Raw genomic sequence first — 25,855 nt, 5'->3', positions numbered from 1 at the left:
GGCGCGGACTGGGCCGGGGTGGGGGCGGCGGCCTGAGGCGAGACGGCGGCCTGACGTGGCGGGGGCGGCGGGCGGGACCCTCGGGCGCGGCGGGGTCGGAGCTGAGGGGCCGCGGGGACGCCGGCGTCCGGGCCTCAGGTGGGCCTGTCGCCCCCGCGGTTCCGCGCGCGTCCTTCGGAGCCGCGGCCCCTGCGCTGCGCCGGCGGCCCTGCAACAGGCGGCCGGTCGGGCGCAGTCCCCCTGGCGCGACCTTGGACCCCGGCATGCCAGCCTCGGCCCCTCAGCCGGCCCAGGTTCGGCTCCCGCTTGCTGCACGGACGGACCTGGACGGCCCCCGACAGCCCCGGCGGCCGCGCTGTCAGTGCGACGCCTCGGCCCGGAGCGCCGGCCAATGGTCTGCCCACTCCCACCCCGGCTCCGAGCCCAGCGCCTTCCGCCCGGGCGCGTCCCTACCCCGCTCCGGCCTCCGCGCCGCGATGGTCCAGAACGCATCCCATCCGCACCCGACGCGGGCCGTCCCCTGGGAAGTGGGACCCCCTTTCCCTTTGTTGCAGACCTTGCTTCGTGCTGCCAGGGACTGGGCTTCGTGGAGGGCAGACGCTGGGGCCCTGCAGAGGACTGAGGGTGCCTACTCAGTAAATTGTGTTGAGTTGAACATTGTTCAGAGATGCTTCCGACTCTGTCATCCATGAATTCATGAAAATTCATTTTACGTCCTTCAGTTTGTATCTACTTGGGACATAAAACCTCCTTCCTGCTCCCTCCAAAGCTCTGAACTGAAAAGCACTGAACGTAGGGCCTTGCTTGCCGTGACTAGAATCGGGGACGTTATGGGGCCGAGGGTAGTTAATCTAGGGAAGGGCTTCATCATAGAGGAACCTGGGTAAAATGAATAGGAGGTCGAGGGTGCCAGAGAGTGAGCCCCCAAGAACATATTTTATTTCAGAAAAACAGGCATGGGAAGGGAATCGCAAAAGATGTGCAGCATTCCACTTAATATTTTATTCTTTGAAATTTTATGAATTAGCAAAGCGAAGTTACACTGTGAAATGGTGTTTTTCATCTAAGTCAGCAAAGATTAAAAAAAAAACAACACTATTGGTGTGCTAGACAGTGGTTGCAATCCAGTTCTCATACTTTGCCGGTGGAGAATAAATTGGTACAACCTCTACGGAAGGCAATTTGGCAATATCTATTGAAATGGCAACTGCACATTCAAATTAAGATGATCTAGCAGTTCTATATCTAGTAAATGTTTCTCATTTAACTGCTACATATATGGCAGATCTCAGTGACTTTCAGTGCAAAACTGTTGGCAACAGCAAACAATTGAAGGAAACCCAAATGTCTCTCTGAAAAGGATTGGTTAAATAAAATACGGTTATACATACAATGGACTGTGGGTGGGATACGAAGTTATCATGTGTAAAAGCTAATAAAAGGGGGAAATTTTGTTCTACAGCTCTGCCTGCAAATGCATAGGTGGTACCTGGAAGGGTGACAGGAAAGTTGAATAGCTTCCTCTGGGAGAGGATCTGGTTAGGGGGCATAAGTGGGAGGGAAATTTAAGTTTCATAATACAGTATACCTTTCTGTTTTATAGTAGAGTCTATTTTTCCTTTTTTCTTTCAAGGGTCCAGTAGGGGATTGAAAAAGAAGCACATTTGGGGAGGGGATAGTGGAGGAACGTGAGGTGGGGAAGGGAGATGTGGCAAGTGGTCCGCTGGCTGTCAGTGCTGTGGCCTGGAGAGTGCACAGCTCAGCCCCACAGCTCGGTGTAGGACTGGCTGCCCCCAGTCACTTGTGGTTGGCTTGGAGTGCTTGGCCAAAATGTGTTTGCAGTAGCTGGTTTTACTCATGGGGTTTCTGAGGCTCCTGTTCAAATCAGTTTGCAATTTTTTGAACATATTGACTCAATTATTAGAAGTTAAGCTTGAATTTAAAAGACAATGCAGACAATCTTGAATGTACCAAATTTACTTGAAGTTACAGTGCTTGACTCAAAATCTCGGTTAAAGAAGGTAGGGCCTGGAACCCTCCCCTGTACCACCACCTAGGCCTGTTGTCTTTTTTATTCATCCATTCCTGTTGTGGGGGGGACCCAGTGTTCTTTCCCAATAGAAGAGAGGAAGAGCCCTTGAGAACCTCATTTGTGCTGGTGCTTTGTTTTCATCCTTTAGGAAATTTGAGAATGCCCCGAGGGGCTGGGTGCTTGTAGTCCCCTTTTCTCAGCTGAGGGGCTTGACACTCAGGTTCACCACACTGAGTCCACCGTGGGGCTGGGTTTCCTGCCTGGGTCGGTCTGTCTCTAGAACCCTTTTGTTTCATGGTGATGCTGAAGCAGATAAAATGGAAAGGAGAATCTTGGCAATGAAGAGACACAGGTCAGGAGGAAGAAGGCACCAAGTTTGGACAGCAGTGGGAGGGGAGAGTGAATTAGAGGTTTGAGACCACGGGGAAAGCACAGGTGAGCAGGAGGGAGGGACCCGAACAGCTGGCCAGCCCTGCACAGGCTGCGCTGCCTCCCAGGCTCATTCCTCGCCCCTGTGTCTTGGCAGCTGACAGCCACGGTGCTGAGGTTGGGAGCGGTGGTCAGGATGGCGGAGGAGCAGGAGTTTGCCCAGCTCTGCAAGTTGCCGGCACAGCCCTCCCACCCGCACTGTGTCAGCAACACCTACCGGAGCGCACAGCACTCTCAGGCGCTGCTCCGGGGGCTGCTGGCTCTGCGGAACAGCGGCATCCTCTTTGACGTGGTCCTGGTGGTGGAGGGGAGGCACATCGAGGCCCATCGCATCCTGCTGGCTGCGTCCTGCGATTACTTCAGGTGAGTCTGCATAGTAAGGTAGCAGGGATGCTGGCTGCACCAGGTGGACGCCTTGGCACCCCGGGTTTCTCCCGCTTCTCGCTGTGCAGGCATAGGGGGCTCGGGGTCTGTTTTTCTCTCAGCTGCCCCATCTCTGGGGCATGTGCTCCCTTTTTTTTTTCTTTTAAAGGCGGTATGCTTGGCTTTACTTATGATATTGTATTTTCTAGAATGAATTTTCTACTATAAGTACAGTATCTTGGTGTGAAACAGATTTTCTTTCTACTTTACTCTGGCTACCCATCATCTCATTTAAAAAAATTTCAAACCTATGGAAACATTGAAAAGAATAGTATCACAAACACCTGGACACCAGTTGTTACCATTTTGCCGCATTTGCTTTCACTGCCTTTGTAACACACGCCTTTTTAAAAAGATGTTATGATGCTTTATGCCTTAGACTTTTCAGCCCCACCCAGTGTTCTTGTAAAACCATCAGGAAGCCCATACGGGCCCAGGGACCTCTGTGGGGGCCGAGGCAGGTGGTCAGTACCGTATGCATGTCGTCCACACCAGCTACGTGATGTGGAGTCACTCCGTTCGCACCCTCACCTGGCCATCCACCTCTTGCTCTCACCTCCTCATCCCTTGGGCCTCGGCCTCCCACCCTCCCTGTGGGCTCTCTGTCCCCTGAGTTTCTCATGACCTCCTACGTGACACCAGCCCAGCCCTGAGCACATTGGGCAGAGCTGGTGCCACCATCCCACTTGAAACCTGAGACCCTCTATTCTGTCTCCCATTCTGTTTGGTTCTTTTGTCTTCAAGGCTCATTTGTAGTTCTCATCTTTTAACTTTAGGAACTAATGAGCAAAATATTTCTTTGTGGTTAAGTGCTTCCTGTTCTCCAGAAGGAGTTTATGGAGAGGGTGACCCAGTGGTTAGTGGTGCCTTAGAGCAAACATGTCCAGGGACAACAGTGTCCCTTCAGTTCATGAGGATTCAGCTTTTACAAGCTTTGAGAAGACAGGGCAGTGGGCAGGGCAGAGTTGTGGGAGGCCTCAGGGCCCAGAAGGTCAAGCACTGGTCAAAGGTTTGACAAGGTTTGACAAGGTCAAAACTTGTCAAGTGTCCTCTGGAAGTCTCCCGGAGCTGGTTTTTCTGGTTTTTTTTGGTTTTGTTTTGTTTTTTTTTTTAAATATTTATTTATTTATTTATGCATGCATGCATGCATGCATGCTGTGCTGGATCTTAGTTGTGGCATGCGAGATCTTAGTTGCGGCACGTGGGATCTAGTTCCCTAACCAGGGCTCGAACCCGGGCTCCCTGCATTGGGAGCGTGGAGTCTCACCCACTGGACCACCAGGGAAGTCCCTCCCGGAGCTCTTTTGTTTGTGGATAGCTGTCCAATCTGTCCAGTCGTTGATCTTTGAGGGGGGAGGCAGAAGTTGGATTCTTCTACATTGCCAGCTTTTTAAAAGTCTAAGTTTGGCAGAAATTCATTAAACCACGAAACCCACCCTGAACTGATATGAGGGTACTTTTATATGTGTCCTACTTAGCATGCGTCTTTGTACATTTTGGTTTGGAAATATTGAGGTGTTTGGATTTGATTTAGACCCTATGGGAGGTAGTGTGACATCATATGTGGCACAGATAAGGGTTTCTCCAGGTGAAACGTTGTGAATTCTGAAACACACTTGACCTCAAAGGTTTGGAAGAGGGGTTGGAGGCTGGTACAAGCTGGCACAGGAAATGTTCTCCCCACCTCATATCCGAGGCAGCTCATTGGCACCTTGTGACATCTGGTTATGACATCCTGGCAGTAGAGGTGGCCCGGGTTCTTTTTGTGGTCTGTGCTATCTGTGCCCGCCTGCTGGGGACTTGGTGAACATCCTTTTAAAAAAAAAAAAAAACCTATAGAATTTACCATCTTAACCATTTTTGAGTGTACAGATCAGTAATGTTCTTTTTTTAAAAAAAATGAATTTATTTATTTGTTTGTTTTTGGCTGCACTGGGTCGTTGTTGCTGCTTGCAGGCTTTCTCTAGTTGCGGTGAGTGGGGGCTCCACTTTGTGGCGGTGCGCGGGCTTCTCATTGCTGTGGCTTCCCTTGCTGCAGAGCATGGGCTCTAGACGCGCGGGCTTCAGTAGTTGTGGCACGCGGGCTTTAGAGCGCAGGCTCAGTAGTTGTGGCTCATGGGCTTAGTTGCTCCGTGGCATGTGGGATCTTCCCGGACCAGGGCTCAAACCCGTGTTCCCTGCATTGGCAGGCGGATTCTTAACCACTGCGCCACCAGAGAATTCCCTGGATCACATTCTGTAATTCTGTTTTTCATTTTTTGAGGAACCCCATACTGTTCCACAGCAGCTGCGCTAATTTACATGCCCATCACCGATGCACAGAGGTTCCAGTTTCTTTAAATTGATAAGACAGAGTCTAACAGAAAATGGGCAAAGCATCTGGACTGTTTGGAAAAGAATATAAAAACAGCTGTTAAACCTGTGAAGAGAGCCTCTGTCCCATTGTTTACAAGATTTCTCCCTTGCCTCCTGGCAGTTGGAGCAGCGTCTTCCTCTGGTTCTGAGGGTGTGGGGGGCAGGCTCCCCGCACACTGGTGGCGCTACCTGACAGGCCGTGGGCAGTGCCATCCAAGTGCGTGTGTATGAAACTCTTTGACCCAGCAGTTGCTTTCCTGAAATTAATCCTGGCGTTCACATGAGCAACAGCTCGTGGGCGCAAAGCCATCCACTGGGAGAAATAACAGGAGATCAGAAGTAACCCAGGTGGACCCCGGCAGGAACGGTTAAATCAGTTGTGATCGCCTTTACAGAGAGGGGCAGCGCTGTGTGTACGGATGATCGGGGCTGTTTCCAAGGTGTCCTGTGAAGTCGAAACCAGGTGGGGATTAAGGCGCGGGCACTGCCTCTGGGGATAGTGCCACCCTTGGAGGGGGGCTGGTGACCAGAGCACCCTTTCGTGTAATTTAGGTCTTGAGAGAGAGAGGGAGGGAGAGGGAGAGTATGTGTGCGTGTGTGTGTGTGTGTGTGTGTGTGTGTGTGTGTGTGTGTGTGATATAAAATGTGACAATAGCCACTCTGTCACCTCCGTGTTGCTGTCATATTTCAGCCCAGATTCCTCCCCTGACTGCCAGCCTCCTCCCTCCAAACACCTAACTGACACCCCTGCTGAGATGCCCTGGGGTGCCCACAGTGTTGGAGCCACAATGGGACTCCCACTGCCCTCTCTCACTCCGGTCCCGCCAGGTGTCTTCCTGCCCAGCCTGGGTTCCTCCTATGCTCTCCTGGGTTCCCTCCATCGCTTGTTCTCTCCTCTCGGCCCCAGGGTGGTCTCTACTCCAGCTCCCCAGCCGTGTGGCCTCCCCAGCCCAGCAGGAGCCTCCCTGCCTCTGCTCCAGCCTCTCCACTCTGGCCAAGGAGCCCAAGATCTGAAGTTCCTCTGCTCAGGCCTGTGTATGACTCGCCGAGAGCACCTCATTTGCCTTGGTTTTGGTCCAGACCCTACCCTGCCCCGGGGGTAGCAGGACCTGGCCCAGGCTCACCTCCTGCCTCTTCTTCCTCGCCCTGCCTGCCTGCCTGCCTGCCTGCAAGCTCTTCCTGGCCCTGGGCCCTGGGTGCCTGCCACCTCCACTTCCTCATCGTGGGCCCTTCTGCCATCGCTCTCCATCCACTCTTCTCCCGCACTGGGCACTCCTCGGTCAGATGCCTGTTGTGGTCCTTGACAGTGATTCCACCACCGGAAGTGCCCTGTGTCTTCGTGTCTGTCTTCTGGCCTTAACTCTACGCACATAGGGATCCTGCCGCTTAACTTCACTGTTGCATTGGCTCTGTGCACGGTTCCCGGTGTTTAGTGGCTGCTGGGTACGGAGCTGCTGAGCGGAGGACTTTTACTATTTGTTTCCCATTCATTTATCCTTTCACCGCGTGCCCTGGGCTGCGGCTGTGGCCCAGGAATTGCACGGGTGGATGCAGCAGAAAGCGCGCTGGACATGGTCCTGCCCGCAGAGGCTCACGTGCGGCTGCTGGGGCACATTAGATGGATGTTTCCAGAACAGCTGCCAAGCTTGGTCAGGAGCTGTGGGCACTTCTGGGTGCCCCTCCTCTGCGGCCTGGCGTCCTAATGGGTGTAACCCTGCCATCTCCTTTCTTCCCTTTGCAGAGGAATGTTTGCTGGGGGGCTGAAGGAGATGGAGCAGGAAGAAGTCCTGATCCACGGCGTGTCCTACAATGCCATGTGCCAAATCCTGCATTTCATTTACACGTCCGAGCTGGAACTCAGCCTGAGCAACGTCCAGGAGACGCTGGTCGCCGCCTGCCAGCTTCAGGTGAGGCTCCTGGTCTGAGGCAGGCAGAGCCAGGCCCAGACGGATCCCGGGTGCCCACCAGGCAGTGGTGTGAGGGTGGGCGGTGAGCCCTTTGCTCTCGAGAGTGTCGGCAGGCTCCTCGTTTGGCTCAGAAGACAGCTTTTCCCTCGTGTCCTGAAACTGGAACAAAGTCTTATGCCGAGTTCCTTATCCTGACCTTTTATGAGGTCGGAGCATGTCTGGGGCAGTAGGAAAAGCAGCCTGTTTGGGGGTGTCTGGAGGCTCCCCACATGGCGGGGCCCTAATAGCCCTGTGCCTTTACTCTCAGTGGCGGGTGGGCAGGTGGAGCTGAGCCAGGGCGGCCTTCATGCAGAAGTTCCTTCTTTTACTCAGAGAGCTCCTCTGTCCCCATGTCCTGTCCCCTCATTGCTGCTCTGGGGACCACACTTACCTCCAGTAGCCAGCCGCCCCCAGAACCTCTCACCCCGTGCTCGCTGTCGGCGTCGCCCCCCCTCCCCAGCACACCGCACACTGCCTTGCTCCCTGCACCGTGTATCCCACAGCCACTCTGCTAGCGCCAGGCTCTCCTCTGTGTCCACCTTCGTCCTCTGGGTCCATGTCTGGACGAGTCGCCCTTGTGAATGTGACCGTGTTCTTTGTTTCCCTGCCCTCGCCTCTGTCCCGGCCTCCTTCTCTCTGTTTCTTCCTCCCAGCTGGGCTCTGCCTTCTGCTGCATCCGTCGCGGGCGCAGAGACCTGCTGCCTCCCCTCAGACCTGAGCCATGGCTGGTGCTTGGGGCAGCCCGGCTTGGTTTTGTTTTATTTTTAACATACCGGGCTTCTATGCAGTGTTGTTGTTTGTTTTTGTTTTTGTTTTGCGGTACGCGGGCCTCTTACTGTTGTGGCCTCTCCCATTGCGGAGCACGGGCTCCAGACGCGCAGGCTCAGCAGCCATGGCTCACGGGCCTAGCCGCTGCACGGCATGTGGGATCTTCCTGGACCGGGGCACGAACCCGTGTCCCCTGAATTGGCAGGCGGACTCTAAACCACTGTGCCACCAGGGAAGCCCAGTTTGTTTGTTTTTTATAAATTTATTTATTTTTGGCTGCATTAGGTCTTCCTTGCTGCGCGCGGGCTTTCTCTAGTTGTGGCGAGTGGAGGCTACTCTTTGTTGCGGTGTGCAGGCTTCTCACTGCGGTGGCTTCCCTTGTTGCGGAGCACGGGCTCTAGGCACACGAGCTTCAGTAGTTGTGGCCCGTGGGCTCAATAGTTGTGGCTCCCGGGCTCTAGAGCGCAGGCTCAGTAGTTGTGGCTCATGGACTTAGTTGCTCCACGGCATCCAGGGCTTGAACCCATGTCCGCTGCATTGGCAGGCGGATTCTTTTTTTTCTTTTTTTTCTTCTTTTTTGGCGGTACACGGGCCTCTCACTGTTGTGGCCTCTCGCGTTGCGGAGCACAGGCTCCGGACACACAGGCTTAGCGGCCATGGCTCACGGGCCCAGCCGCTCCGCGGCACATGGGATCTTCCCGGACTGGGGCACGAAAATGTGTCCCCTGCATCGGCAGGCGGACTCTCAACCACTGTGCCACCAGGGACGCCGCAGCAGGCGGATTCTTAATCATAGTGCCACCAGGGAAGCCCCGCAATGTTGTTTTTAAAGCAAGTTTTACTTGGTGTAACAGTTCCGAGTCCACAGGCCCACCAGGTCATGTTTGTTCATGTAGCCAGTGGCTGTTGGTGGCCTGTCCCCCATGTGCTGTGCCCTTCGTGGTATCCCCAGGGACGTGGATCCGAGTGTCAGTGAGACCGTATCCACTGGGTCACCCCAAGCAAATGAGTTCCCTTCTCTGGGCCTCTCGTGGGCCTCCTGCATGGGGCAGGCCTTGGTGAGATTCCCTGCCAGAGGTCCCTGCGCTGAGACAAGGATGAGGGACCTTGACCTTGCCAGGGAGGGCAAGACAGTCCCTGGTTCTCAGGAGCTGCTCCTCAGGCCCACTCAGGGCTGTCAGCCCTCACCTTCCACCCAGAACCTGGTGCTCAGCTCCTGGCCTCTGAGAGGTCAGAGGTAATATTTTAGGCAGAAGAGGCCAAGCAGAAGCACCTGCTCGGGAGGAAATGGATGGTCGAGTGAAGACCCTCAGGACCTAAGGAAGCAGCACGATGGGGACGTTCCTGGTGGGGGAGACACACGCCTGGCACTTTGCAGGTTTCCATTCAGCCTTCAGCATGTCACCTGGCAAGCACCAAGTGTCTAGAACCAGAAAAAATAAAAAGACTTTAAACATTTATTAATAAGCTTCAAATTCCAGCAGAATTAGTTTTCATGTAATGAATTTGTTGATGGTGCTGGATAAGAGAGGTATTCCCATTTTGAGAAATTCTGAAATCCAGTTTTCCTGCAGAACTTAGCAGCCCCTGAGCAGCCTTTCCGGGCCTTTGCCTTTCCTCCTGGGTTCTTTGGTTACCTAATCGCAGGGTGTCCTTGCCCCACAGTGTGGTGGCTGTCCTGCTGCTTGCACTTCTCTGGAGATCCCGTGCTTTTGATTCAAAAGGCAGCTGGCGTGTGTCGGGGTCTGCCCTGTGTCAGGTGGTTCCTCGCCACGTCATCCCTGTTTTACAGACGAGGAGACTGAGGCTCAGAGACCACCTCCAAGCCCAGACTTAAGCCCCGAAATGCTGTGAGCCCCGGGCGTGTCCAGTGTGGCGGGGAGTGGGGCCAGCGGAGCCTGTGAGCCCCACCCGCGCCTCTGCGCTAGATCCCGCACCCAGACGCTTTGCCTGGGCTTGAATGTATGTGTTCTGTTCACAGATCCCTGAGATCATCCACTTCTGCTGTGACTTCCTCACGCCCTGGGTGGATGAGGACAACATCCTTGACGTCTACCGGCTGGCCGAGCTCTTTGACCTGAGCCGCCTGACCGAGCAGCTGGACGCCTACATCCTCAAGAACTTCGTGGCCTTCTCGCGAACTGACAAGTACCGCCAGCTGCCCCTGGAGAAGGTCTATGCCCTCCTGAGCAGCAACCGCCTGGAGGTGTCCTGCGAGACGGAGGTGTATGAGGGTGCCCTGCTCTACCACTACCCTCCGGAGCAGGTGCAGGCTGACCGGCTCCCGCTGCATGAGCCACCCAAGCTCCTGGAGACCGTGCGCTTCCCCCTCATGGAAGCCGAGGTCCTGCAGCGGCTGCACGACAAGCTGGACCCCAGCCCCCTGAGGGACACAGTGGCTGAAGCCCTCATGTACCACCGGAACGAGAGCCTGCAGCCCAGCCTGCAGGGCCCACAAACCGAGCTGCGCTCGGACTTCCAGTGCGTCGTGGGCTTTGGGGGCATCCACTCCACGCCGTCCACTGTCCTCAGCGACCAGGCCAAGTACCTGAACCCGCTGCTGGGGGAGTGGAAGCACTTCACCGCCTCCCTGGCGCCCCGCATGTCCAACCAGGGCATCGCCGTGCTCAACAACTTCGTGTACCTGATTGGAGGGGACAACAATGTCCAGGGCTTCCGCGCTGAGTCCCGCTGCTGGAGGTAGGGGCCCTCGGCCGGGCGGCTGCCCAGAGGGTGGCTTCTGCCAGGCACGTGCCACTGGCCAACGCAGTCATCCTCTTGAACAGGTCTGCGCCCGTTCTGTGGGCGCAGGTTGATGGGAAGAACATGGACGGCGGTGAGATGAGGAAGGGGGCCCGTGATGCCTCCTCCCGCTCTTGTCCCCCCTCCTCAGAAACCCCCTCGCCCCTCAGCACACCCCACCATCTTGTGGGTGAGGGCTGGGATGGGGTGTTGTGGCAGGAAGGAGGGGACCAGGCCTGGGAGCATGGCCACCTTGCCTCTCTCTGTTCTCACACCCCTGGTCCCAGCTTCCCCTCACCTATCCACTTAGCTCTGCTCTCGTAACCGCACAGGCTCCTGGTGGAGGGTGGCTTCCTGTCGCCCTGCTCCCCTGAGTGCACAGTCCTCAGCCTGGGGGACAGGGAAGGCCCACAGGCAGTGCTGAACCTCAGACCAAATTCCCCCCACCCCCCAGCCCCTAGGCCCTGTCATCAGCCATGTGCTGGGTGTGAGGCCCCAGGGGAGGCCATGGTTTCTGTCAGTCTGCGAGGCTGGGATCCCACAAATCCATTTCATTGGTCAGAGCAAGGAAAGTAGGGCAAATCTCCACGGCCTCCACTTCCAGGAGGTTTCTAGGGCCCCCTCCCCTGTACTTTGGTTTGATCTTAAGGTCTGGTGCCTGGGGGAAGTTTCTGCCCCCCACAAGCTGAAAGGTGGCACTGCAGAGAGAGAGAGGGGTTGCCAGCTGTGGCAGTGGTGAGCTGAAGCCAACTGCGTTCCTGTTCCTGCTCCGTCTTGGGGGTGGGGTCAGGCCTGGCCGTGCCCCTTGGATGGGAGCCTGGGGACCCCAAGCCAGGAGGAGACCCCCGTCCGTCGACCTCCTCTGCTCTCCCCACCCCAGGAAGTGATCACTTTTGTCAAACTGGTGAGACCCAGAGCTTGGCAGCTCTTTGTGGTCCAACGGGAGGGGGCCCAGTTCAGAAGGGAGGAAACCATGCCTTCATCGTCTCCCTGACCTGACGCGTACTTGGGGGGCGTGGGGGTGGTGGCAGTCCCAGGTTCAGGCCTCCCTCCTGCCAGGCCTCAAAGGGCTGCCACTTCCAGCTGGAGGGCCAAGGCCAGATCTTCAAAGCAGACACTCTAGAGTCTGTCCTGTCATGAGCTGCTGACCTCTGTCTCTCAAACCCGGTCTGTTTCCCTTTTGTGAACATGTGCTGTGAGACCCACCAGAACTCTGGAAGGTGCTGGTGTCAGCCTCCGTGATTGACAACCACAGCCTCAGACTCCACTCGGAGGTTGGGTCACTGTTGGAGGCGGGGTCAGGGAGACCTGCCGGGCAGGCTGCGGTGCGGAGCGGCTGGTGAGCTGTGGGGAGACCCCGGGGTCTCATCTCTACGGAGTGAAAGTTTCATTCATCTCCTGGTGGACTCTTCACACTGCCAGGTGGATCTTAATTTGAGTTAAGAGTCTGGTTCTTTGCCCTTTCCTCTCAGTTCACCGCCCTTAGAATCTACAGGCTGTCAGAATATAAGAAAACAAGATTTTGCAGTAAATTAGCATTTGCGTTTTGAGGAGTTAGGGACTTAACAGGTTGTAGCGTGTGAAAAGGTAGCTCTGTCGGAGCACGTTGCCTCCGAGCTATGACACTTCTCTTTTCTTTCCTTGATTGCGTCTGTGTTGCCCACGTGACTAGGGCACCTTCCCACAGCTGCAGCTCTGCACCCCTACCCGGTGGTGGCCAGTCCATGTTGCCACATGCCCTGACCCTACATAGAGTGATAACTTGTTTTTGTCCTTAGGCATTTTCATGACTATTAATATTTTAGAGTATGATTCAAAAAATGTTCCTAACTGTAATGGACTTCATCAATAATCATGGGAAGGCTTAAGTCATGGAAACACGTGAGAGCAATCACTGAGTTTAATAAGGCCTCAGAACATTCTCATGCCAACCCTAGGTTTCGCCTGTGAGTTTGCAGTAGGATGGTCCAGAGTCAGCATTAAAGTGACTGAAGGATTTGAATCCTTATATGCAATGGTTTAGTTTATTTCTATTAGGAAAAAAATATTACTTGAGGACTTATTCTGACGAAGTGGAAAATTAAACCAATAAAGAGGAAAATGTGGGATACAGAACATGGTGGAGAGATAAGAAATCAGCAAAACCGTGGTTATGTCTGAATTATTGATGTGGTGTCTGTATGTATGTGTTTGTGTGTGTGTTTCCTTAACTGACACCGCAAATCCAGATGAACCCAGCCCAGGGTGCTGTGAGGGCAGGAGGCCAGAGGAAGCATCTGGAGGGACTCGTCTCCCTGGTGAAAATGGGGCAGAAGAGACGCATGTGAAATGTGAACAAGCCTTGTGCACAGGAAGGCTGTGGTAGGCGCCTTCCTGCCCTGGGCTGCCTGTCCCAGCTGGACCTCCACCTGGCAGGGCCCGGTCACTCGTTCTCAGGCGCCCTCCCGGCCCTGCTCTCTCCTTCTGTCACTTCTCCTTCCCAGCACCTGTCCTTATGTGGAGACTTGGCTACTCTGCTCCCTTTGGCCTGTTTCCCAACCTACAGTGGAAAGGGGGGCCCTGGGTGCCAGCGCCAAGAGCCATGGCTGGTCCATGTTGGGGGCAGTGATGTTTGTTGAGTGATTCCACCACTGGTGACCTCGCCCCTCCTTCCCTTCCCTGAGCGGACAGTGTGTGATCTGCCCTGAGCCAGGTGCGCCACCAGGTCTGGGAAGACAGACATGGACCACGGTCCTTTAAGGAACCCTTGTCACATGACTTGACCCTCGTGATCCCTCATGGTAGCTTTTCTAGGCAGGCAGCATAACCCCATGGGTGTGGAGCTGAGTGAACGTCGGGACAGTAAAACTGATGGCCAGATATGCCCAGACCTGGGTCTGCGTGGCCCAGGTGCCTGTCCTCTCTCTCCCTTGGCCCGTTTCCTGTATTCTCGGCTGGCAGGGAGGGGCTGTGGCGGGAAGAAGCGGCTGTCGAGTGCACTTAACTTGTTTTGGGGGTGAAAGCTGAAATGGGGGCGTCTGGCACAGGCCAAAGAAAACTGTCTGCTTCGGAGCTGGTCTTATGGTGGAGAATTAAACACTTATCAGAGAGAGGCTGTAAGTGTGCAGGGGCCATGCATGGAGTGAGGGGGCTCCAGAGGCCAACGCTCAGCTGCCGGTGCCGGAGTTGGGGGTGGGGTTGGTGGGGAGCCAGGGGAAGAGTGGACGCAGTAGGGGATGAGTGGGCTTGGGGCCTCGGGCTCACGGGCCTGGCCCTTGAGGCTCTGTGGTCACCTGTGTCCACTCAAATAGCACACTGGCCTCATGCCCAGCAGGGTGCCAGGCCTGGGGCCTGGAGAGATGGGGCAGGGGCTGAGTCTGGGCTTTGAAGGGCCTCAGCTGCTGGGCTCAGGCATGTGAGGATTTGGGTGTGAGCAGGGGCTTGGCTGGTGAGCGAGGGGTGGGATGTAGGGAGCCCGGGGGGTCCACGTGGGACCAGTGAGCAACCAGCTGGAGGTGGCAACGGGCATTAACAGTGTGAGGAGAGAACATGGGGTGGCCGTGGGCTGTCCTGGAGTGGCTGAGAAGACCGGGCTGAAAAGTGAAGCCCTCTGGAGGCAGGAGAGGGCAGGGCTGGGGGGAGGAGCAGCTCCATGCTGGGGGCATAGAGGAAGCTGTCGCATGGGGGTTAGACTCTTACGAAGGTTGATGGGGTGAGGTGAAGGCAGGGCTGTGACAGGGACAGCTGCGTCCCCTTGAAAGGGGCGTGGAGGTGGCCCGACGTCAGGAGAGCGAGCTTTGGTGATGGTGCTGGGCTCAGCAGAGGTGGGCTTCTCTCCCCTCCCCTCTTCGCGGGCCTCTGTCCTGGAATCCCGCTGGTGAGGGCGGGAACTGCACACAGGAGATGCACAGGCAGTGGGGGACGGGGGTCAGGTGGGCTGTGATGGGAGCCTGGCGACCAGCCTGAGGGAGTGCTGGCTGGAGGCCTGGAGGCTGTTGTGCCCAGTCGTCCAGTCGAGAGGCCATAATTGGGGGCGTTCCTGATTGAGAGCAGGGCCATGGGGATTTTGACGTGAGACAGGTGAGATCGAGGTGGCTGTAGGAACAGCCATTGGGCAGCTTGGAGTGGACAGTGGAGGGTCTAGAAACCACCGTGAGGTCACACCTGGAGGGCCTGGCGCTGTGGGCGGAAACCCAGGAGGCTCCGGGCCCCACCCTCCAGGCTGGGGGAGGGGGTGCTAGGGGAGGGGCTGCTTGGTGACATGCTGTCCTCTGTCCCCACAAGGTACGACCCGAGGCACAACCGATGGTTCCAGATCCAGTCGCTGCAGCAGGAGCATGCCGACCTGTGCGTGTGTGTTGTGGGCAAGTACATCTACGCGGTGGCCGGCCGCGACTACCACAATGACCTGACCACTGTGGAGCGCTACGACCCTGCCACCAACTCCTGGGCCTACGTGGCCCCGCTCAAGAGGGAGGTAGGGAAACCCCTCCCATGGGGCCCTTCTTCGGCTGCATTGCTTCCTGGGCTGTGTGGAGGGAGTGGGAGGCATGGCCAGGGAGACCGGCCGATTATCAGAGCCCTCTTCCCTCCTTGGACTGTGCCCTAAGATTGGGGTGGGGGACTCCTGAGATTGAGCCAGCCGCCTCAGGAGAGACCCCCTTCCCCAGAATTCCACCCCCGTCTGGGTCTTGCCACCTTGGCCCGGGTAGCTGCTTTAACCCTGCAGTCAAATGTGGACAGAAGCCTTCACCTTCTCTTCCTCAGCACAGCTGAGATGAGCTGGAACAAGTTGTCAAACCTGAGGGATGCAGGAGGCAGGGCCCAGTGGCCTCAGACCTCCCCCCAACCCCCCACCAAGGACGGGGCCTTCAAGAAGCCAGAAACACTTTAGAAGTTATATTTTACATGTTGGTTTGTTTTTTTAAATCATGTGTTTCCTACACAATACTTTGGTTTGTTCCAGCTTGAAGATGTGAAAAATACGTTCATTGTGCAAAAGTGATGCTTTAATGGGGGTACCTCTCTCACCTTATGGGCTTGCGGTGCTGAGACCCTGGCCCCCAAACCAGACATGAGACCCCAGGGCAAGAGGGGGCCTTGCTGGTCCCTGCTGCACCTTGGGTGCCAGTGCCTGTGAGCACCGCTGGGCACCCTGACTCCCCCAGCAGAGAAGATGGCTCTCCTCCGGGCTCCGCTGCACCGGCCCCGAGGCCTTGGCAGGAGCTACTACCTCCCTGACCCTCTTTCCTCCCCTCCCCTCCTTTCCCCTCCTTACCTATCACCCTTTCCTGAGCCCCAGGGCCTTAGACTCCAACTTCAGGAGCCCAGGGGTCTCCCTGATGGGCCCAGTTCCTCTCCAGAGTCCGTGAGGCTCCAAGGAAGGCCCGGGGCTCCCACCGCAGTTCCTCCCAGGCAGGGAAAGCCAGCCTGCCCCCTGCTCCTTGGCCTCTTTGGGGAGGAAGCCCCTCTGGAGGGCACTCCCTGCCTGTTCAGAAGAGGGCAGGTTTTTCTTGGGAAAGACCAGGGGTCCTTGAGACCTAGTGGGCGGTGGTGGACCCTGAGCTCTGTCCTGGAGGGGAGTGGGGGAGGGGCTCCAGGGGCTCTTTGGACGGCGGGGAGGCTGCACTTCTCAGCGTAGCCACAGAGGGGCAGCCTCAGCCTTCAGCCAGCTTCTCCCTTGTGTCCAGGTTCCTAACTTCCTTCATCCGTTCGTTCCTTCAGCAGCTATTTATTAAGCACCTTCTGGATACCAAGTCCTGGGGATCCAGTGGTGATAAAAAGTGACCAAGGTCCTCCCATGGTGTTTGCAACTTAGTGGTAGAGACCACTCTCAACCACTGAACAGATGAGTAAAGGACCTTGAGGGCCGAGCTGAGTGGTGCTTAAGGAGGGGCTTCGGCAGGATGGACCTTGCTGGACTGTTTGGGGAGGGTCCGTCTGAGGAGATGTCAGTGAGACCAGGTCCACGGAAGACAGGCAGCCATTGGGAGAGGCAGGAAGGACCTTCCAGGCCGGGAGGAAGAGGGGAAGCATGGGGAATGCATGTGAAGAGAGGGTGTTAGGGGAGCAGGGCCAGGGCACTTGGGTGATCAGGACAGAGGCGAGGGGTGGTGTGGGCTGTGGTGGAGGCTGTGGGGGACGAGGGAGATGGGCAGATTCGACGTGTCGCTTGGAGGTAAACTGACCAGACTTGCTGATGGGTTAGGAATGAGAGGCCATGGAGACTCCCAGGCCACCCGTGTGAGCAGCTGTGTGGTGGCTAGGCCGCTCTCTCAGAGCACAGGTGGGCTCAGGAGTGAACAGGAAAGGAGGGGCTCCATGTGGAAAGTGACAAACATGAGATGCTGGGGACATCCGGTTGGAAGCCAGGCTCGGGGATGTCAGCCTAGAGATGGAGATGGGCGGTGCTAGCCATGGGCGGGGTGATCAGCTCAGGAGCAGGGGCGGTGCCAGGCCAGAGGAGGAGAAGAGAGGCAGGGGGCCCATGGGTCTGGAGATGTGGGTGTGCAGCCACTGCAGAGGCCTTCAGGGTGTCTGCAGGGCCTGTAGCGGGGCGGACACCTTCCTCCCTCCCTCCCTCCCTCCCTCCCTCCCTTCCTTCCTCCCTCCCTCCCTCCCTTCCTCCCTCCCTTCCTCTCTCTCTCCCTTCCTCCCTCCCTCCCACCTGTCTCTCAGGGTCCCACCCACGTGGCATCCTTAGGAACTGGTCACTGATGTGCCCCCAGTGGACTGAGAGCTCCCTGCCCCAGCAGCGGGCAGAGTCCTCCAGTCAGAGGTTCTCTTCTGCACGGCCCAGACCTGAGGGTGGCCATCCCATGCTTTTGGAGGAGAGGAAGGAGGTCTCGGCAGAAGCCCTTCTCTGCTCACTTAAAAACCTTCCCAGAGAACTTGCACCTTCAGAAAGGTAGAGTAGATGTGTCCTTCTTGGTTCCTCCTGCTCAGTACAACACAGAACTCTGGACGTTATGTGTAAAACAAACTCAGAAGACTCAAAAAGGTTGAAAGAAGATGGCAGACCAGCTAGGGATCTGGGGACCTGAGGATACCTTGATCTGAATGAAAATGAAAAGACAACATGTCAGAACTTCCCTGGTGGTCTAGTGGTTAAAAATCCACCTTCCAATGCAGGGGACTCGGGTTTGATCCCTGGTCAGGGAACTAAGATCCCACATGCCGCAGGGCAACTAATCCCATGCACCACAACTAGAGAGAAGCCTGGGCACTGCAACGAAAGATCCCACATGCCACAACGAAGATCTTGCGTGCTGCAACTGAGACCCAATGCAGGGCTTCCCTGGTGGCACAGTGGTTAAGAATCTGCCTGCCAATGCAGGGACACGGGTTCGAGCCCTAGTCTGGGAAGATCTCACATGCTGCAGAGCAACTAAGCCCATGTGCCACAACTACTGAGCCCGCGTGCCACAGCTACTGAAGCCCATGCTCCACAACAAGAGAAGCCACCACAGTGAGAAGCCCACACACCACAACAAAGAGTAGCCCCCGCTCACCACAACTAGAGAAAGCCTGTGCTCAGCAACAAAGACCCAATGCAGACAAAAAAAAAGACCCAATGCAGCCAAATAAGTAAATAAATATTTTTTTTTTAAAAAAAGAAAACATGGCAAATTTTGTGGCACCCCAGCTACAGCTGTGCTGAGAGGGAAATTTGTAGCACTAAAAGCATACAGTAAGAAAGGAAAAAAAAATCTTAAATCAGTAATCTAAGCTCCTTAAGAATCTAGAAAAAGAAAAATAAGAGCATAATGAAACCCAAAGCAAGCAGAAAAAAAGAAATAATAAATTACCAGAGCAGAAATCAATGAAGTTAAAAGCAGAAAAACAGAGAAAGTCAGTGAAACAACTGGATCTTCCACAAGATCAATAAAATTGACAAACTTCTAGGAAGCCCGACAAAGAAGAAAGGGAAGACAATTTAAAATATCAAGAATGAAATGGGGGCATTACTGCAAACCCTGCCAACGTCAAAAGGATAATAAGGGGATACTGTGAACAACTCTACGTGTGTAAATTCGACAACTTAGATAAAATGGACCAGTTCCTCAAAAAACACAACCTATAACTCACACAAGACTAAGTAGAATATGAATAGGCCTATACTTGTTAAGGAAATGATTTGCAGGTCTAGATAGTTTAATTGGAGAATTTTACCAAACAGTTAAAAGTTAATACCAATTCTGCATGATTTTTTTCCCAGAAAATAGAAGAGGGGGAATACTTCCCAGTTCATCTTCTGAAGTTAATATTACCCTGATACCAAAACCAGATAAAACAGTCCCCCCGCAAAAGAACAAGTCTGTCATAGATACACATATATATGAATGTTCTTAACTAAATATTAGCAAATAGAAGCTCCTCTCCCTGCAAAAGAAATTCATGACCAAAGGCTGGTTCCATATTTGAAATTCAGTCAGTGTAATTCACCATATTAAAAACCACATGATCATATCAGAGCAGAAATAGGATCTTATAATATTTTGCATCTATTCATGATCAAACTCTCACAAAGTAACAATAGAAAAAAATAACAGAAGAATTACCTTGACATGATGAGGAGCATCTACAAAACTCCAACCACTACGTTATACTTACTGGTGAGGACTGAATGGAATGCTTTCTCCTAAGGTAAGGAACAGGGCAGAGATGTCTGATCTCACCAGTCTTATCACAGTCCTGGAGGGTGTAGCCAGTGAAATAAGGCAAGAAAAGAAAACGCACACAGGTTGAAAAGGAAGAAATAAAACTGACTCTACAGATGACAAAATTGTCAAAAAATCTAAATGTACCCCCCAAATTCTTGCATTAATAAGTGAGTTTAGCAAGATTGCAGGATATCATATAAACATATAAAAACCAACTGTATTTTTGTATACTAGTAATGAACATGTTGACAGTGAAATTAAAAATACAACACCACTTACAATTGCTCAGAAATGAAATGCTTAGGTATAAATCCAACAAAACATTTTTAGGATTTATATGATGAAAAGTATAGGTGCTGATGAAAGAAAAGAAGATGTTAGTAAATGGAGAAACATATCATGTTCATGAATTCCAAGACACAAAGATGTCAGTTCTTCCCAAATTGATATATGGTATACAGCACAGTTCCTATGAAAATCCTAGCAAGAGTTTTTGTAGATGTAGATGAGATTCTGGAATTTATATGGAAAGGGAAAGGATCTAGAATACTTCAAGTAACTTTCAAGAAGAATAAAGTGGGAAGACTCCATCTACCTGGTTTTAAGACTTACTACGTATATACTTGATACAGTAATTATGACTGTGGTATTGGCAGAGGGATAGATCCGGAGATCAGTGGCACAGAATGAGAACTCAGAAATAGGCCCACAGAAACATGCCCAGCTGAGTTTTGACAAAGATGCAAAAGCAGTTGAATGGAGGAAGGATTACCTTTCCACAAGTGGTACTGGAGCAACTGGACATCTATAGGCAAGAAAATGGACATTGACCCAAGTCTCACACCTTACACAAAAATTGACTCAGAATGGTGCACGGACTTACGTAAAATACAAAACTCCACAGCATTTAGAGAAAGTAGAAGAAAACATTCGAGGTCTGGGGCTAGGCAGTGAGTACTTAGACAACCCCCAGAGAATGACTCATAAAGAGAAAAAATGATAAATTGGACTTCATCAAAATTGCAGAACTTTGCTCTGCAAAAGTCCCTGTTTAGGAGGATGAGAGGAAGCTGCAGGGTGAGAGAAAATGTTTGCAAACCAGTACCTGGGAGAGGACTAGGATCTAATATGTGTAAAGAACCCTCAAAACTCATTGGGAAACACACACACGGGGACCCGCCGGAAAGAAGGCAGAAGACGGGAGGAGACGCTTCAACGGGGAGGATGTAGACGTGCAGTTAGGGGATGCAGACTGGACGCCACAGCAGGGAGACTGCCTGTCGAGCGGCTGAAATGGCAAATGTGACAGTACTAGGTGCAGTTAACTTCCAACTGCCATGTGACCCAGGAGTCGCCATCCTGGACATTTACCCCAGAGAAACAAAAACTCTGAATACATACTTACAGCAGATTTATTGGTAATAGCCAGAAACTGGAGACCAGTCAGATGTCCTTCCATGGGCGAGAGGCTCACCAAACAGGCAGGTACACGGTGCAGAGCAATCGCTTGGAGTCGGAGAGGAACTCTGGGTCTGCACATCGACGTGGGCGGCCTGTCACAGAGGTGACATACCACATGATCCCATTCAAGCCACACTCTGGAAGCGACAACGTGGGGAACAGGTGGTGGTTGCCAGGGACTGGAGGCTGGGGAGTGGATGTGACTGTAAAGAGGGAGACAGAAACGTCCTGAGTCTTGATGGAGCCGACGTCAGCACCCAGGCTGTGATGTTGTGCTGAGGCCCACAAGCTCTTCCCCTGGGGAGTCAGGGTGAAGGATGCGGGGTGGTTGTATTTCTTACAATTACATGTGGATCTACACTTACCTCAAGATGAAAACTTTAGTTAAAAAAAAAACACCTCCCCAGATGCCCACCATTGGTGGGAGAGGACCTAGCCCCATGGTGTGTTTCCTGCCCACTGCTCTGTCCCCTGCCCTTTGCCCCATCCACCTCTCCAGCCCCTTGCTGTGCTACCCACAGCCTGGGTGTCAGTGACCGGCCCTGTAACACAGGCCCTGGGGCTTCCCGGTCCTGCAGGACATCTCTGCTGGCAGAGCACACGGGCACAGCAGGAGGCCCTTGTGGGCTGTGAGAGGGGGGCCTGGAGGCAGTGGGGCCGGCTGGGCAGAGAGGGTGTGCCTCCCGGGTGCAGTGGAAAGCAGGGGTGAGGTTGAGGACCAAAATCTAAAGTAGGGGGTGAGTTTTCTCCCATAACTGAAGACTGCTGTTTGTTTGATTTTGTATCTCACTTTTGTGCTCACCAGGTCATATCATTTGTTATTTGCAAACAAGCAGATTTTTTTTAAATTTTAATTTATTTATTTTTGGCTGCGTTGGGTCTTCGTTTCTGTGTGCAGGCTTTCTCTAGTTGAGGCGAGCTGGGGCTAGTCTTCATTGCAGTGTGTGGGCTTCTCATTGCAGTGGCTCCTCTCGCGGAGCGCAGGCTCTAGGCGCACAGGCTTCAGTTGTTGTGGCGTGTGGGTTCAGTAGTTGTGGCTCGCGGGCTCTAGAGCGCAGGCTTAGTAGTTGTGGTGCTCAGGCTTATTTGCTCTGCGGCATGTGGGATCTTCCTGGACCAGGGCTCGAACCCGTGTCCCCTGCATTGGCATGCGGATTCTTAACCACTGCACCCCCAGGGAAGCTCCAAACAAGCAGATGTTGAAAGTGGAGTCAGGGGTGGGGGAAAGGTGGAGGCGACCAAGGGCCTCACTGAAGACAAGGCTTTGATTTCCTTTGGGTCCCCGTGCAGCTGTCACCTTTAGGGGCAGGGGAAAGACAGAGATTCTGTTCTTACTCTTGTAGAAGCGCAGCGTCACCTCAGGGCCCTGAATCATCTTCCACTGGGAAGAGGTCGGGTGGGGGACAAGGATGGTGTGCCCAGCGAAGATCCAGTCAGACCATGAGGAGGATCTCGGCAGGGCTGCACACACACACACACGCACACACGTGCACACACGCACACCCCCGGTTCTCCCGGCCCACAGGTGTACGCCCATGCGGGTGCCACACTGGATGGGAAGATGTACATCACGTGCGGCCGCCGGGGCGAGGACTACCTGAAGGAGACCCACTGCTATGACCCGGGCAGCGACACCTGGCACACGCTGGCTGACGGGCCAGTGCGGCGGGCCTGGCATGGCATGGCCACCCTCCTGGACAAGCTGTACGTGGTCGGGGGCAGCAACAACGACGCGGGCTACAGGAGGGACGTGCACCAGGTGAGCGGCGGAGTGCCTACCTTCTGCTTGTCACCGATAAAAATTGCCGTGGGGGCGGGTTTCCCTTGTAACAGACTAATTTTTAGAGCAGTTTTAGGCTCACAGCCAAGTTGAGCAGGAAGATTTCCCGTGTGCACCCAGCCCCCACACACCACGGCCTCCCCAGGCTCAGCATCCACCAGAGGGTGTCATTGTTATAACCGATGACCCTACACTGGCCCGGGGTCACTCCTGGTGATGCACATTCTGTGGGTTTAGACAGATGGCATGTATGCACCATTAGAGTATCACACGAAAGAGTTTCACTTGTCTTTATTATTATTAAAAACTTTAATTACATAAAGTTAATGTAACCACATTGCAGAGCTTTGAAAAAATGGAGAAGGGTGAAGAAAAACTCCCATAACCTGGCCCTGTGCCACTAGCTTCAGCCCTGCTACCTGTGCATGGTTTCCACTTAATTGTACTCAAAGAGCATCATCCCATTTGGTTTCTGGCTCAAGTTTGTTGTGGGCATGTCTTCTAGTTTGATGACCACCCCACCCCCACCCCACCCAGTGGCTGTGCAGAATTCCACCAAACTGGTGACGTTTGGGTTGGTCAAGTTGTGGCTATCCCAGGTAACATTTCAAGTAATATTTGCTTTATAGAGCTTTTGGGTATTTTGGGGTATTTCCTGAGGTGAGAGCAGTGGTTCTCTTAAGTGTGGTCCCCGGGCCAGCAGCACCCACATCACATGAGAACTCATAAGAAATGCAGATTCTCTGGCCGCTCCCAGACCCACTGAGTTGGAAGTTCCTGGGTGGGATCCTCCAGTGTTGAGAACCATTGGGCTCTAGCGTTTTCGTTTTCTATTGCAGCCAGGACAAATCACCACAAATTTAGTCACTTAAATCAACACAAGTGTGTTACACGTCTGTGGCTCTTACCAGACGGCAATCCAGGGGTCTTTCCTTTGTGGGGCCTGGGGAGGATCCACAGCCTCCTCACTTAGGGTGTCGGTGGAGTTCGGTTCCCTGTGGTTGTAGGACTCAGGTCCCGATTCCTTGGCTGCTGTGGCCTGAAGCCCTTCTTGGCTTCTAAAAGACTCCACGTCCCCCGGGTCAGGCCCCTTCCTCTTCTAAGCCAGCAGCGGCAGCTTCCCCTCCCTTTTCAGCCCCCATCAGACTTTCCCTTCTGTTTCCAAGGGCTTGTGTGACTAGGTGGGTCCCCCCGAAAATCCAGGATAACCTCCCATCTCCATGTCCCCACCCTAATGAGTCTGTAGGGTCCTTCTTGCCATGTAAAGTAATACAAGTCCCAGAGATCTGAGCACAGGCTCCTTTGAAGGCCATTCCTCCTCCTGCGGCTGGAGAACCAGAGGGGATCATCATTGAGTCAGAGGGTAGTGTCCGAGTGACTCTTGATAATTTTGCACGTTGCTGTGCTGGCTGGTCAGACAGGTGCACAGCAGGACAGCTTCACCACGCCTCCACCAGCCCCGGGCTTGTGCCTTTTCTTCCCCAGTGGCTGCTGGTTAACAGCTGACAATTTGTCCCTGATGTTTTGTTTTGCATTTCTTGGATTACTGGTAGGCTGAACATTTTCGCATGTATTTGTTTACTGTTTGGAGTAATTTTGAAGAGAACAGATTTTTTTTTTTTTTTGGCTGCACTGCATGGCTTGTGGGATCTTAGTTCCCTGACCAGGGATCAAACCCAGGCCCCAGCAGTGAGAGCACTGAGTCCTAACCACTGGACCGCCAGGGATCCCCCAAGAGAATGTTGATGGTCATCATGAGTTAGCAAGCACCTGTTTCATTTTATCTGCACCTCCCCCATTGCGGGGTGTGCATGGGGTCTGAGTCTTCAGCTTCAGTGGCGGAGGGGAGTGAGCTGGCACCCCCAGACCAACTGGGAGACACCCACACTTCTGGGGCCACAGGCTGGCTGAGGGGCCAGAGCGTCAGCCTGGCCCGAGCCCTTCCTCCGGGGGGTGCGTTTGCCCACAGCCCCACTGCGTCCCTCAGCCTCATATGTGAGCCTGGGGCCTTGCCTTGCAGGTGGCCTGCTACAGCTGCAAGTCCGGGCAGTGGTCATCCGTCTGCCCGCTCCCAGCAGGGCACGGTGAGCCCGGAATCGCTGTGCTAGACAACAGGATCTACGTGCTGGGTGGCCGCTCGCACAACCGGGGCAGCCGCACTGGCTATGTGCACATCTATGACGTGGAGAAGGACTGCTGGGAGGAGGGCCCGCAGCTGGACAACTCCATCTCGGGCCTGGCGGCCTGCGTGCTCACCCTGCCGCGGTCCCTGCTCCTTGAGCCACCACGCGGGACGCCTGACCGCAGCCAGGCCGACCCGGACTTCGCCTCTGAGGTGATGAGTGTGTCTGACTGGGAGGAGTTTGACAACTCCAGTGAGGACTAGGGTCCCAGGCCAGGTGGGGGGTGCGGGGGGTGGTAGCTCCCAGCTTCCCCCACAGCACTTTGCCCTGGAGCACTTGACCCCAGGCTAGCAGCGGCCTTCCCTCCCGCCACCTCCCATCGGCAGGTATTTTTGGGGCCCTGCAGACCTGTGGCTGTGGATCACCCCATAGTGGGAAACCTTCGGGAAGGGCTCGGTCCCCTGAAGTTCACCAGGCTCTCTCCTCCTCAGCAGGGACGGGCTGTGCCGCCACCAGCTGTCCTGGCCTCCCTGCTCCCTGGTTCTGGTTCCTACTGGGCCGAGAGGGCGCCCTTCTCCCAAGGGACCTGGGGACTGGCCCCTAGTGAGGGGGCCAGAGCACATCTTGTCCCTCTCGTCGGCAGGGAGGGGGCATGCTGAGCCCATCGCCTGCCTAGCAGCTCCCAGGGCCGGAGGGGGAGAGAGATCCGTCAGGTTGCCTGAGGCTGATTCTGTGATAAAATGATGCCCTGTAGCTGGGCTTTTCGGCCCCCATGTTGTTGATAAATGAAATAAATCATCTTACACGAGGTGTGCATTGCTTTCCTTTGGCCATGGCCTCACTTCCTTTCACAGCCTGTCCAAGGCTGCAGCCCTGGAAGCTTGATTTCTGGGGGGCAGAGCTATTGGGGGCGATGGGAGGCCGAGAGCCCACCCCCAGGCTAGAAGGGTGTCACCAGGACGCCCGCCGCAGTCTGGTGACAGCTGGTTGCCCGCCCACTTGAGCATTTTCCCTGGTGAGGACCTCTTCTCTGAACTTTAGTCCAGTCCCAGGTGGCCATCTCAGCCCCAAGTAAAGCCTAGCACCTGGGGAGGGAGAGAGAGATGCCTGGGCCTGCCCACCTCCTGCATCTGAGCATGTAGCGGGGAGGGGGC

At 54.4% G+C, this 25,855-nt stretch overlaps 1 protein-coding gene across 5 annotated transcripts in view; it reads left to right on the top strand.

Annotated features, from left to right (window-relative positions):
- KLHL22 (kelch like family member 22) overlaps positions 1–25,855 on the top strand; it is a 26,436-nt gene extending 581 nt beyond the window's left edge. The window contains exons 2-9 of one of the 5 annotated variants that reach the window (XM_029226987.1): positions 2,345–2,467; positions 2,559–2,824; positions 6,981–7,146; positions 9,935–10,653; positions 14,959–15,151; positions 22,324–22,557; positions 24,599–24,913; positions 25,196–25,855. In XM_029226987.1, coding sequence (XP_029082820.1) covers positions 2,598–2,824; positions 6,981–7,146; positions 9,935–10,653; positions 14,959–15,151; positions 22,324–22,557; positions 24,599–24,913; positions 25,196–25,360 — 2,019 coding nt within the window. In that variant the 5' untranslated portion in view covers positions 2,345–2,467; positions 2,559–2,597 and the 3' untranslated portion in view covers positions 25,361–25,855. Of the gene's footprint in view, positions 1–804; positions 2,468–2,558; positions 2,825–6,980; positions 7,147–9,934; positions 10,654–14,958; positions 15,152–22,323; positions 22,558–24,565 lie in introns of those variants that run through there. The other 4 variants (XM_029226981.1, XM_029226991.1, XM_029226995.1 and 1 more) reach the window with 4 other exon arrangements.

Source organism: Monodon monoceros, unplaced genomic scaffold (genome assembly GCF_005190385.1).
Source record: "Monodon monoceros isolate NGI ecotype Baffin Bay Population unplaced genomic scaffold, NGI_Narwhal_1 Super_Scaffold_1, whole genome shotgun sequence".
Classification (NCBI taxonomy): Eukaryota; Metazoa; Chordata; class Mammalia; order Artiodactyla; family Monodontidae; genus Monodon; species Monodon monoceros.
This window is presented reverse-complemented; position numbering and strand designations above follow the sequence as displayed.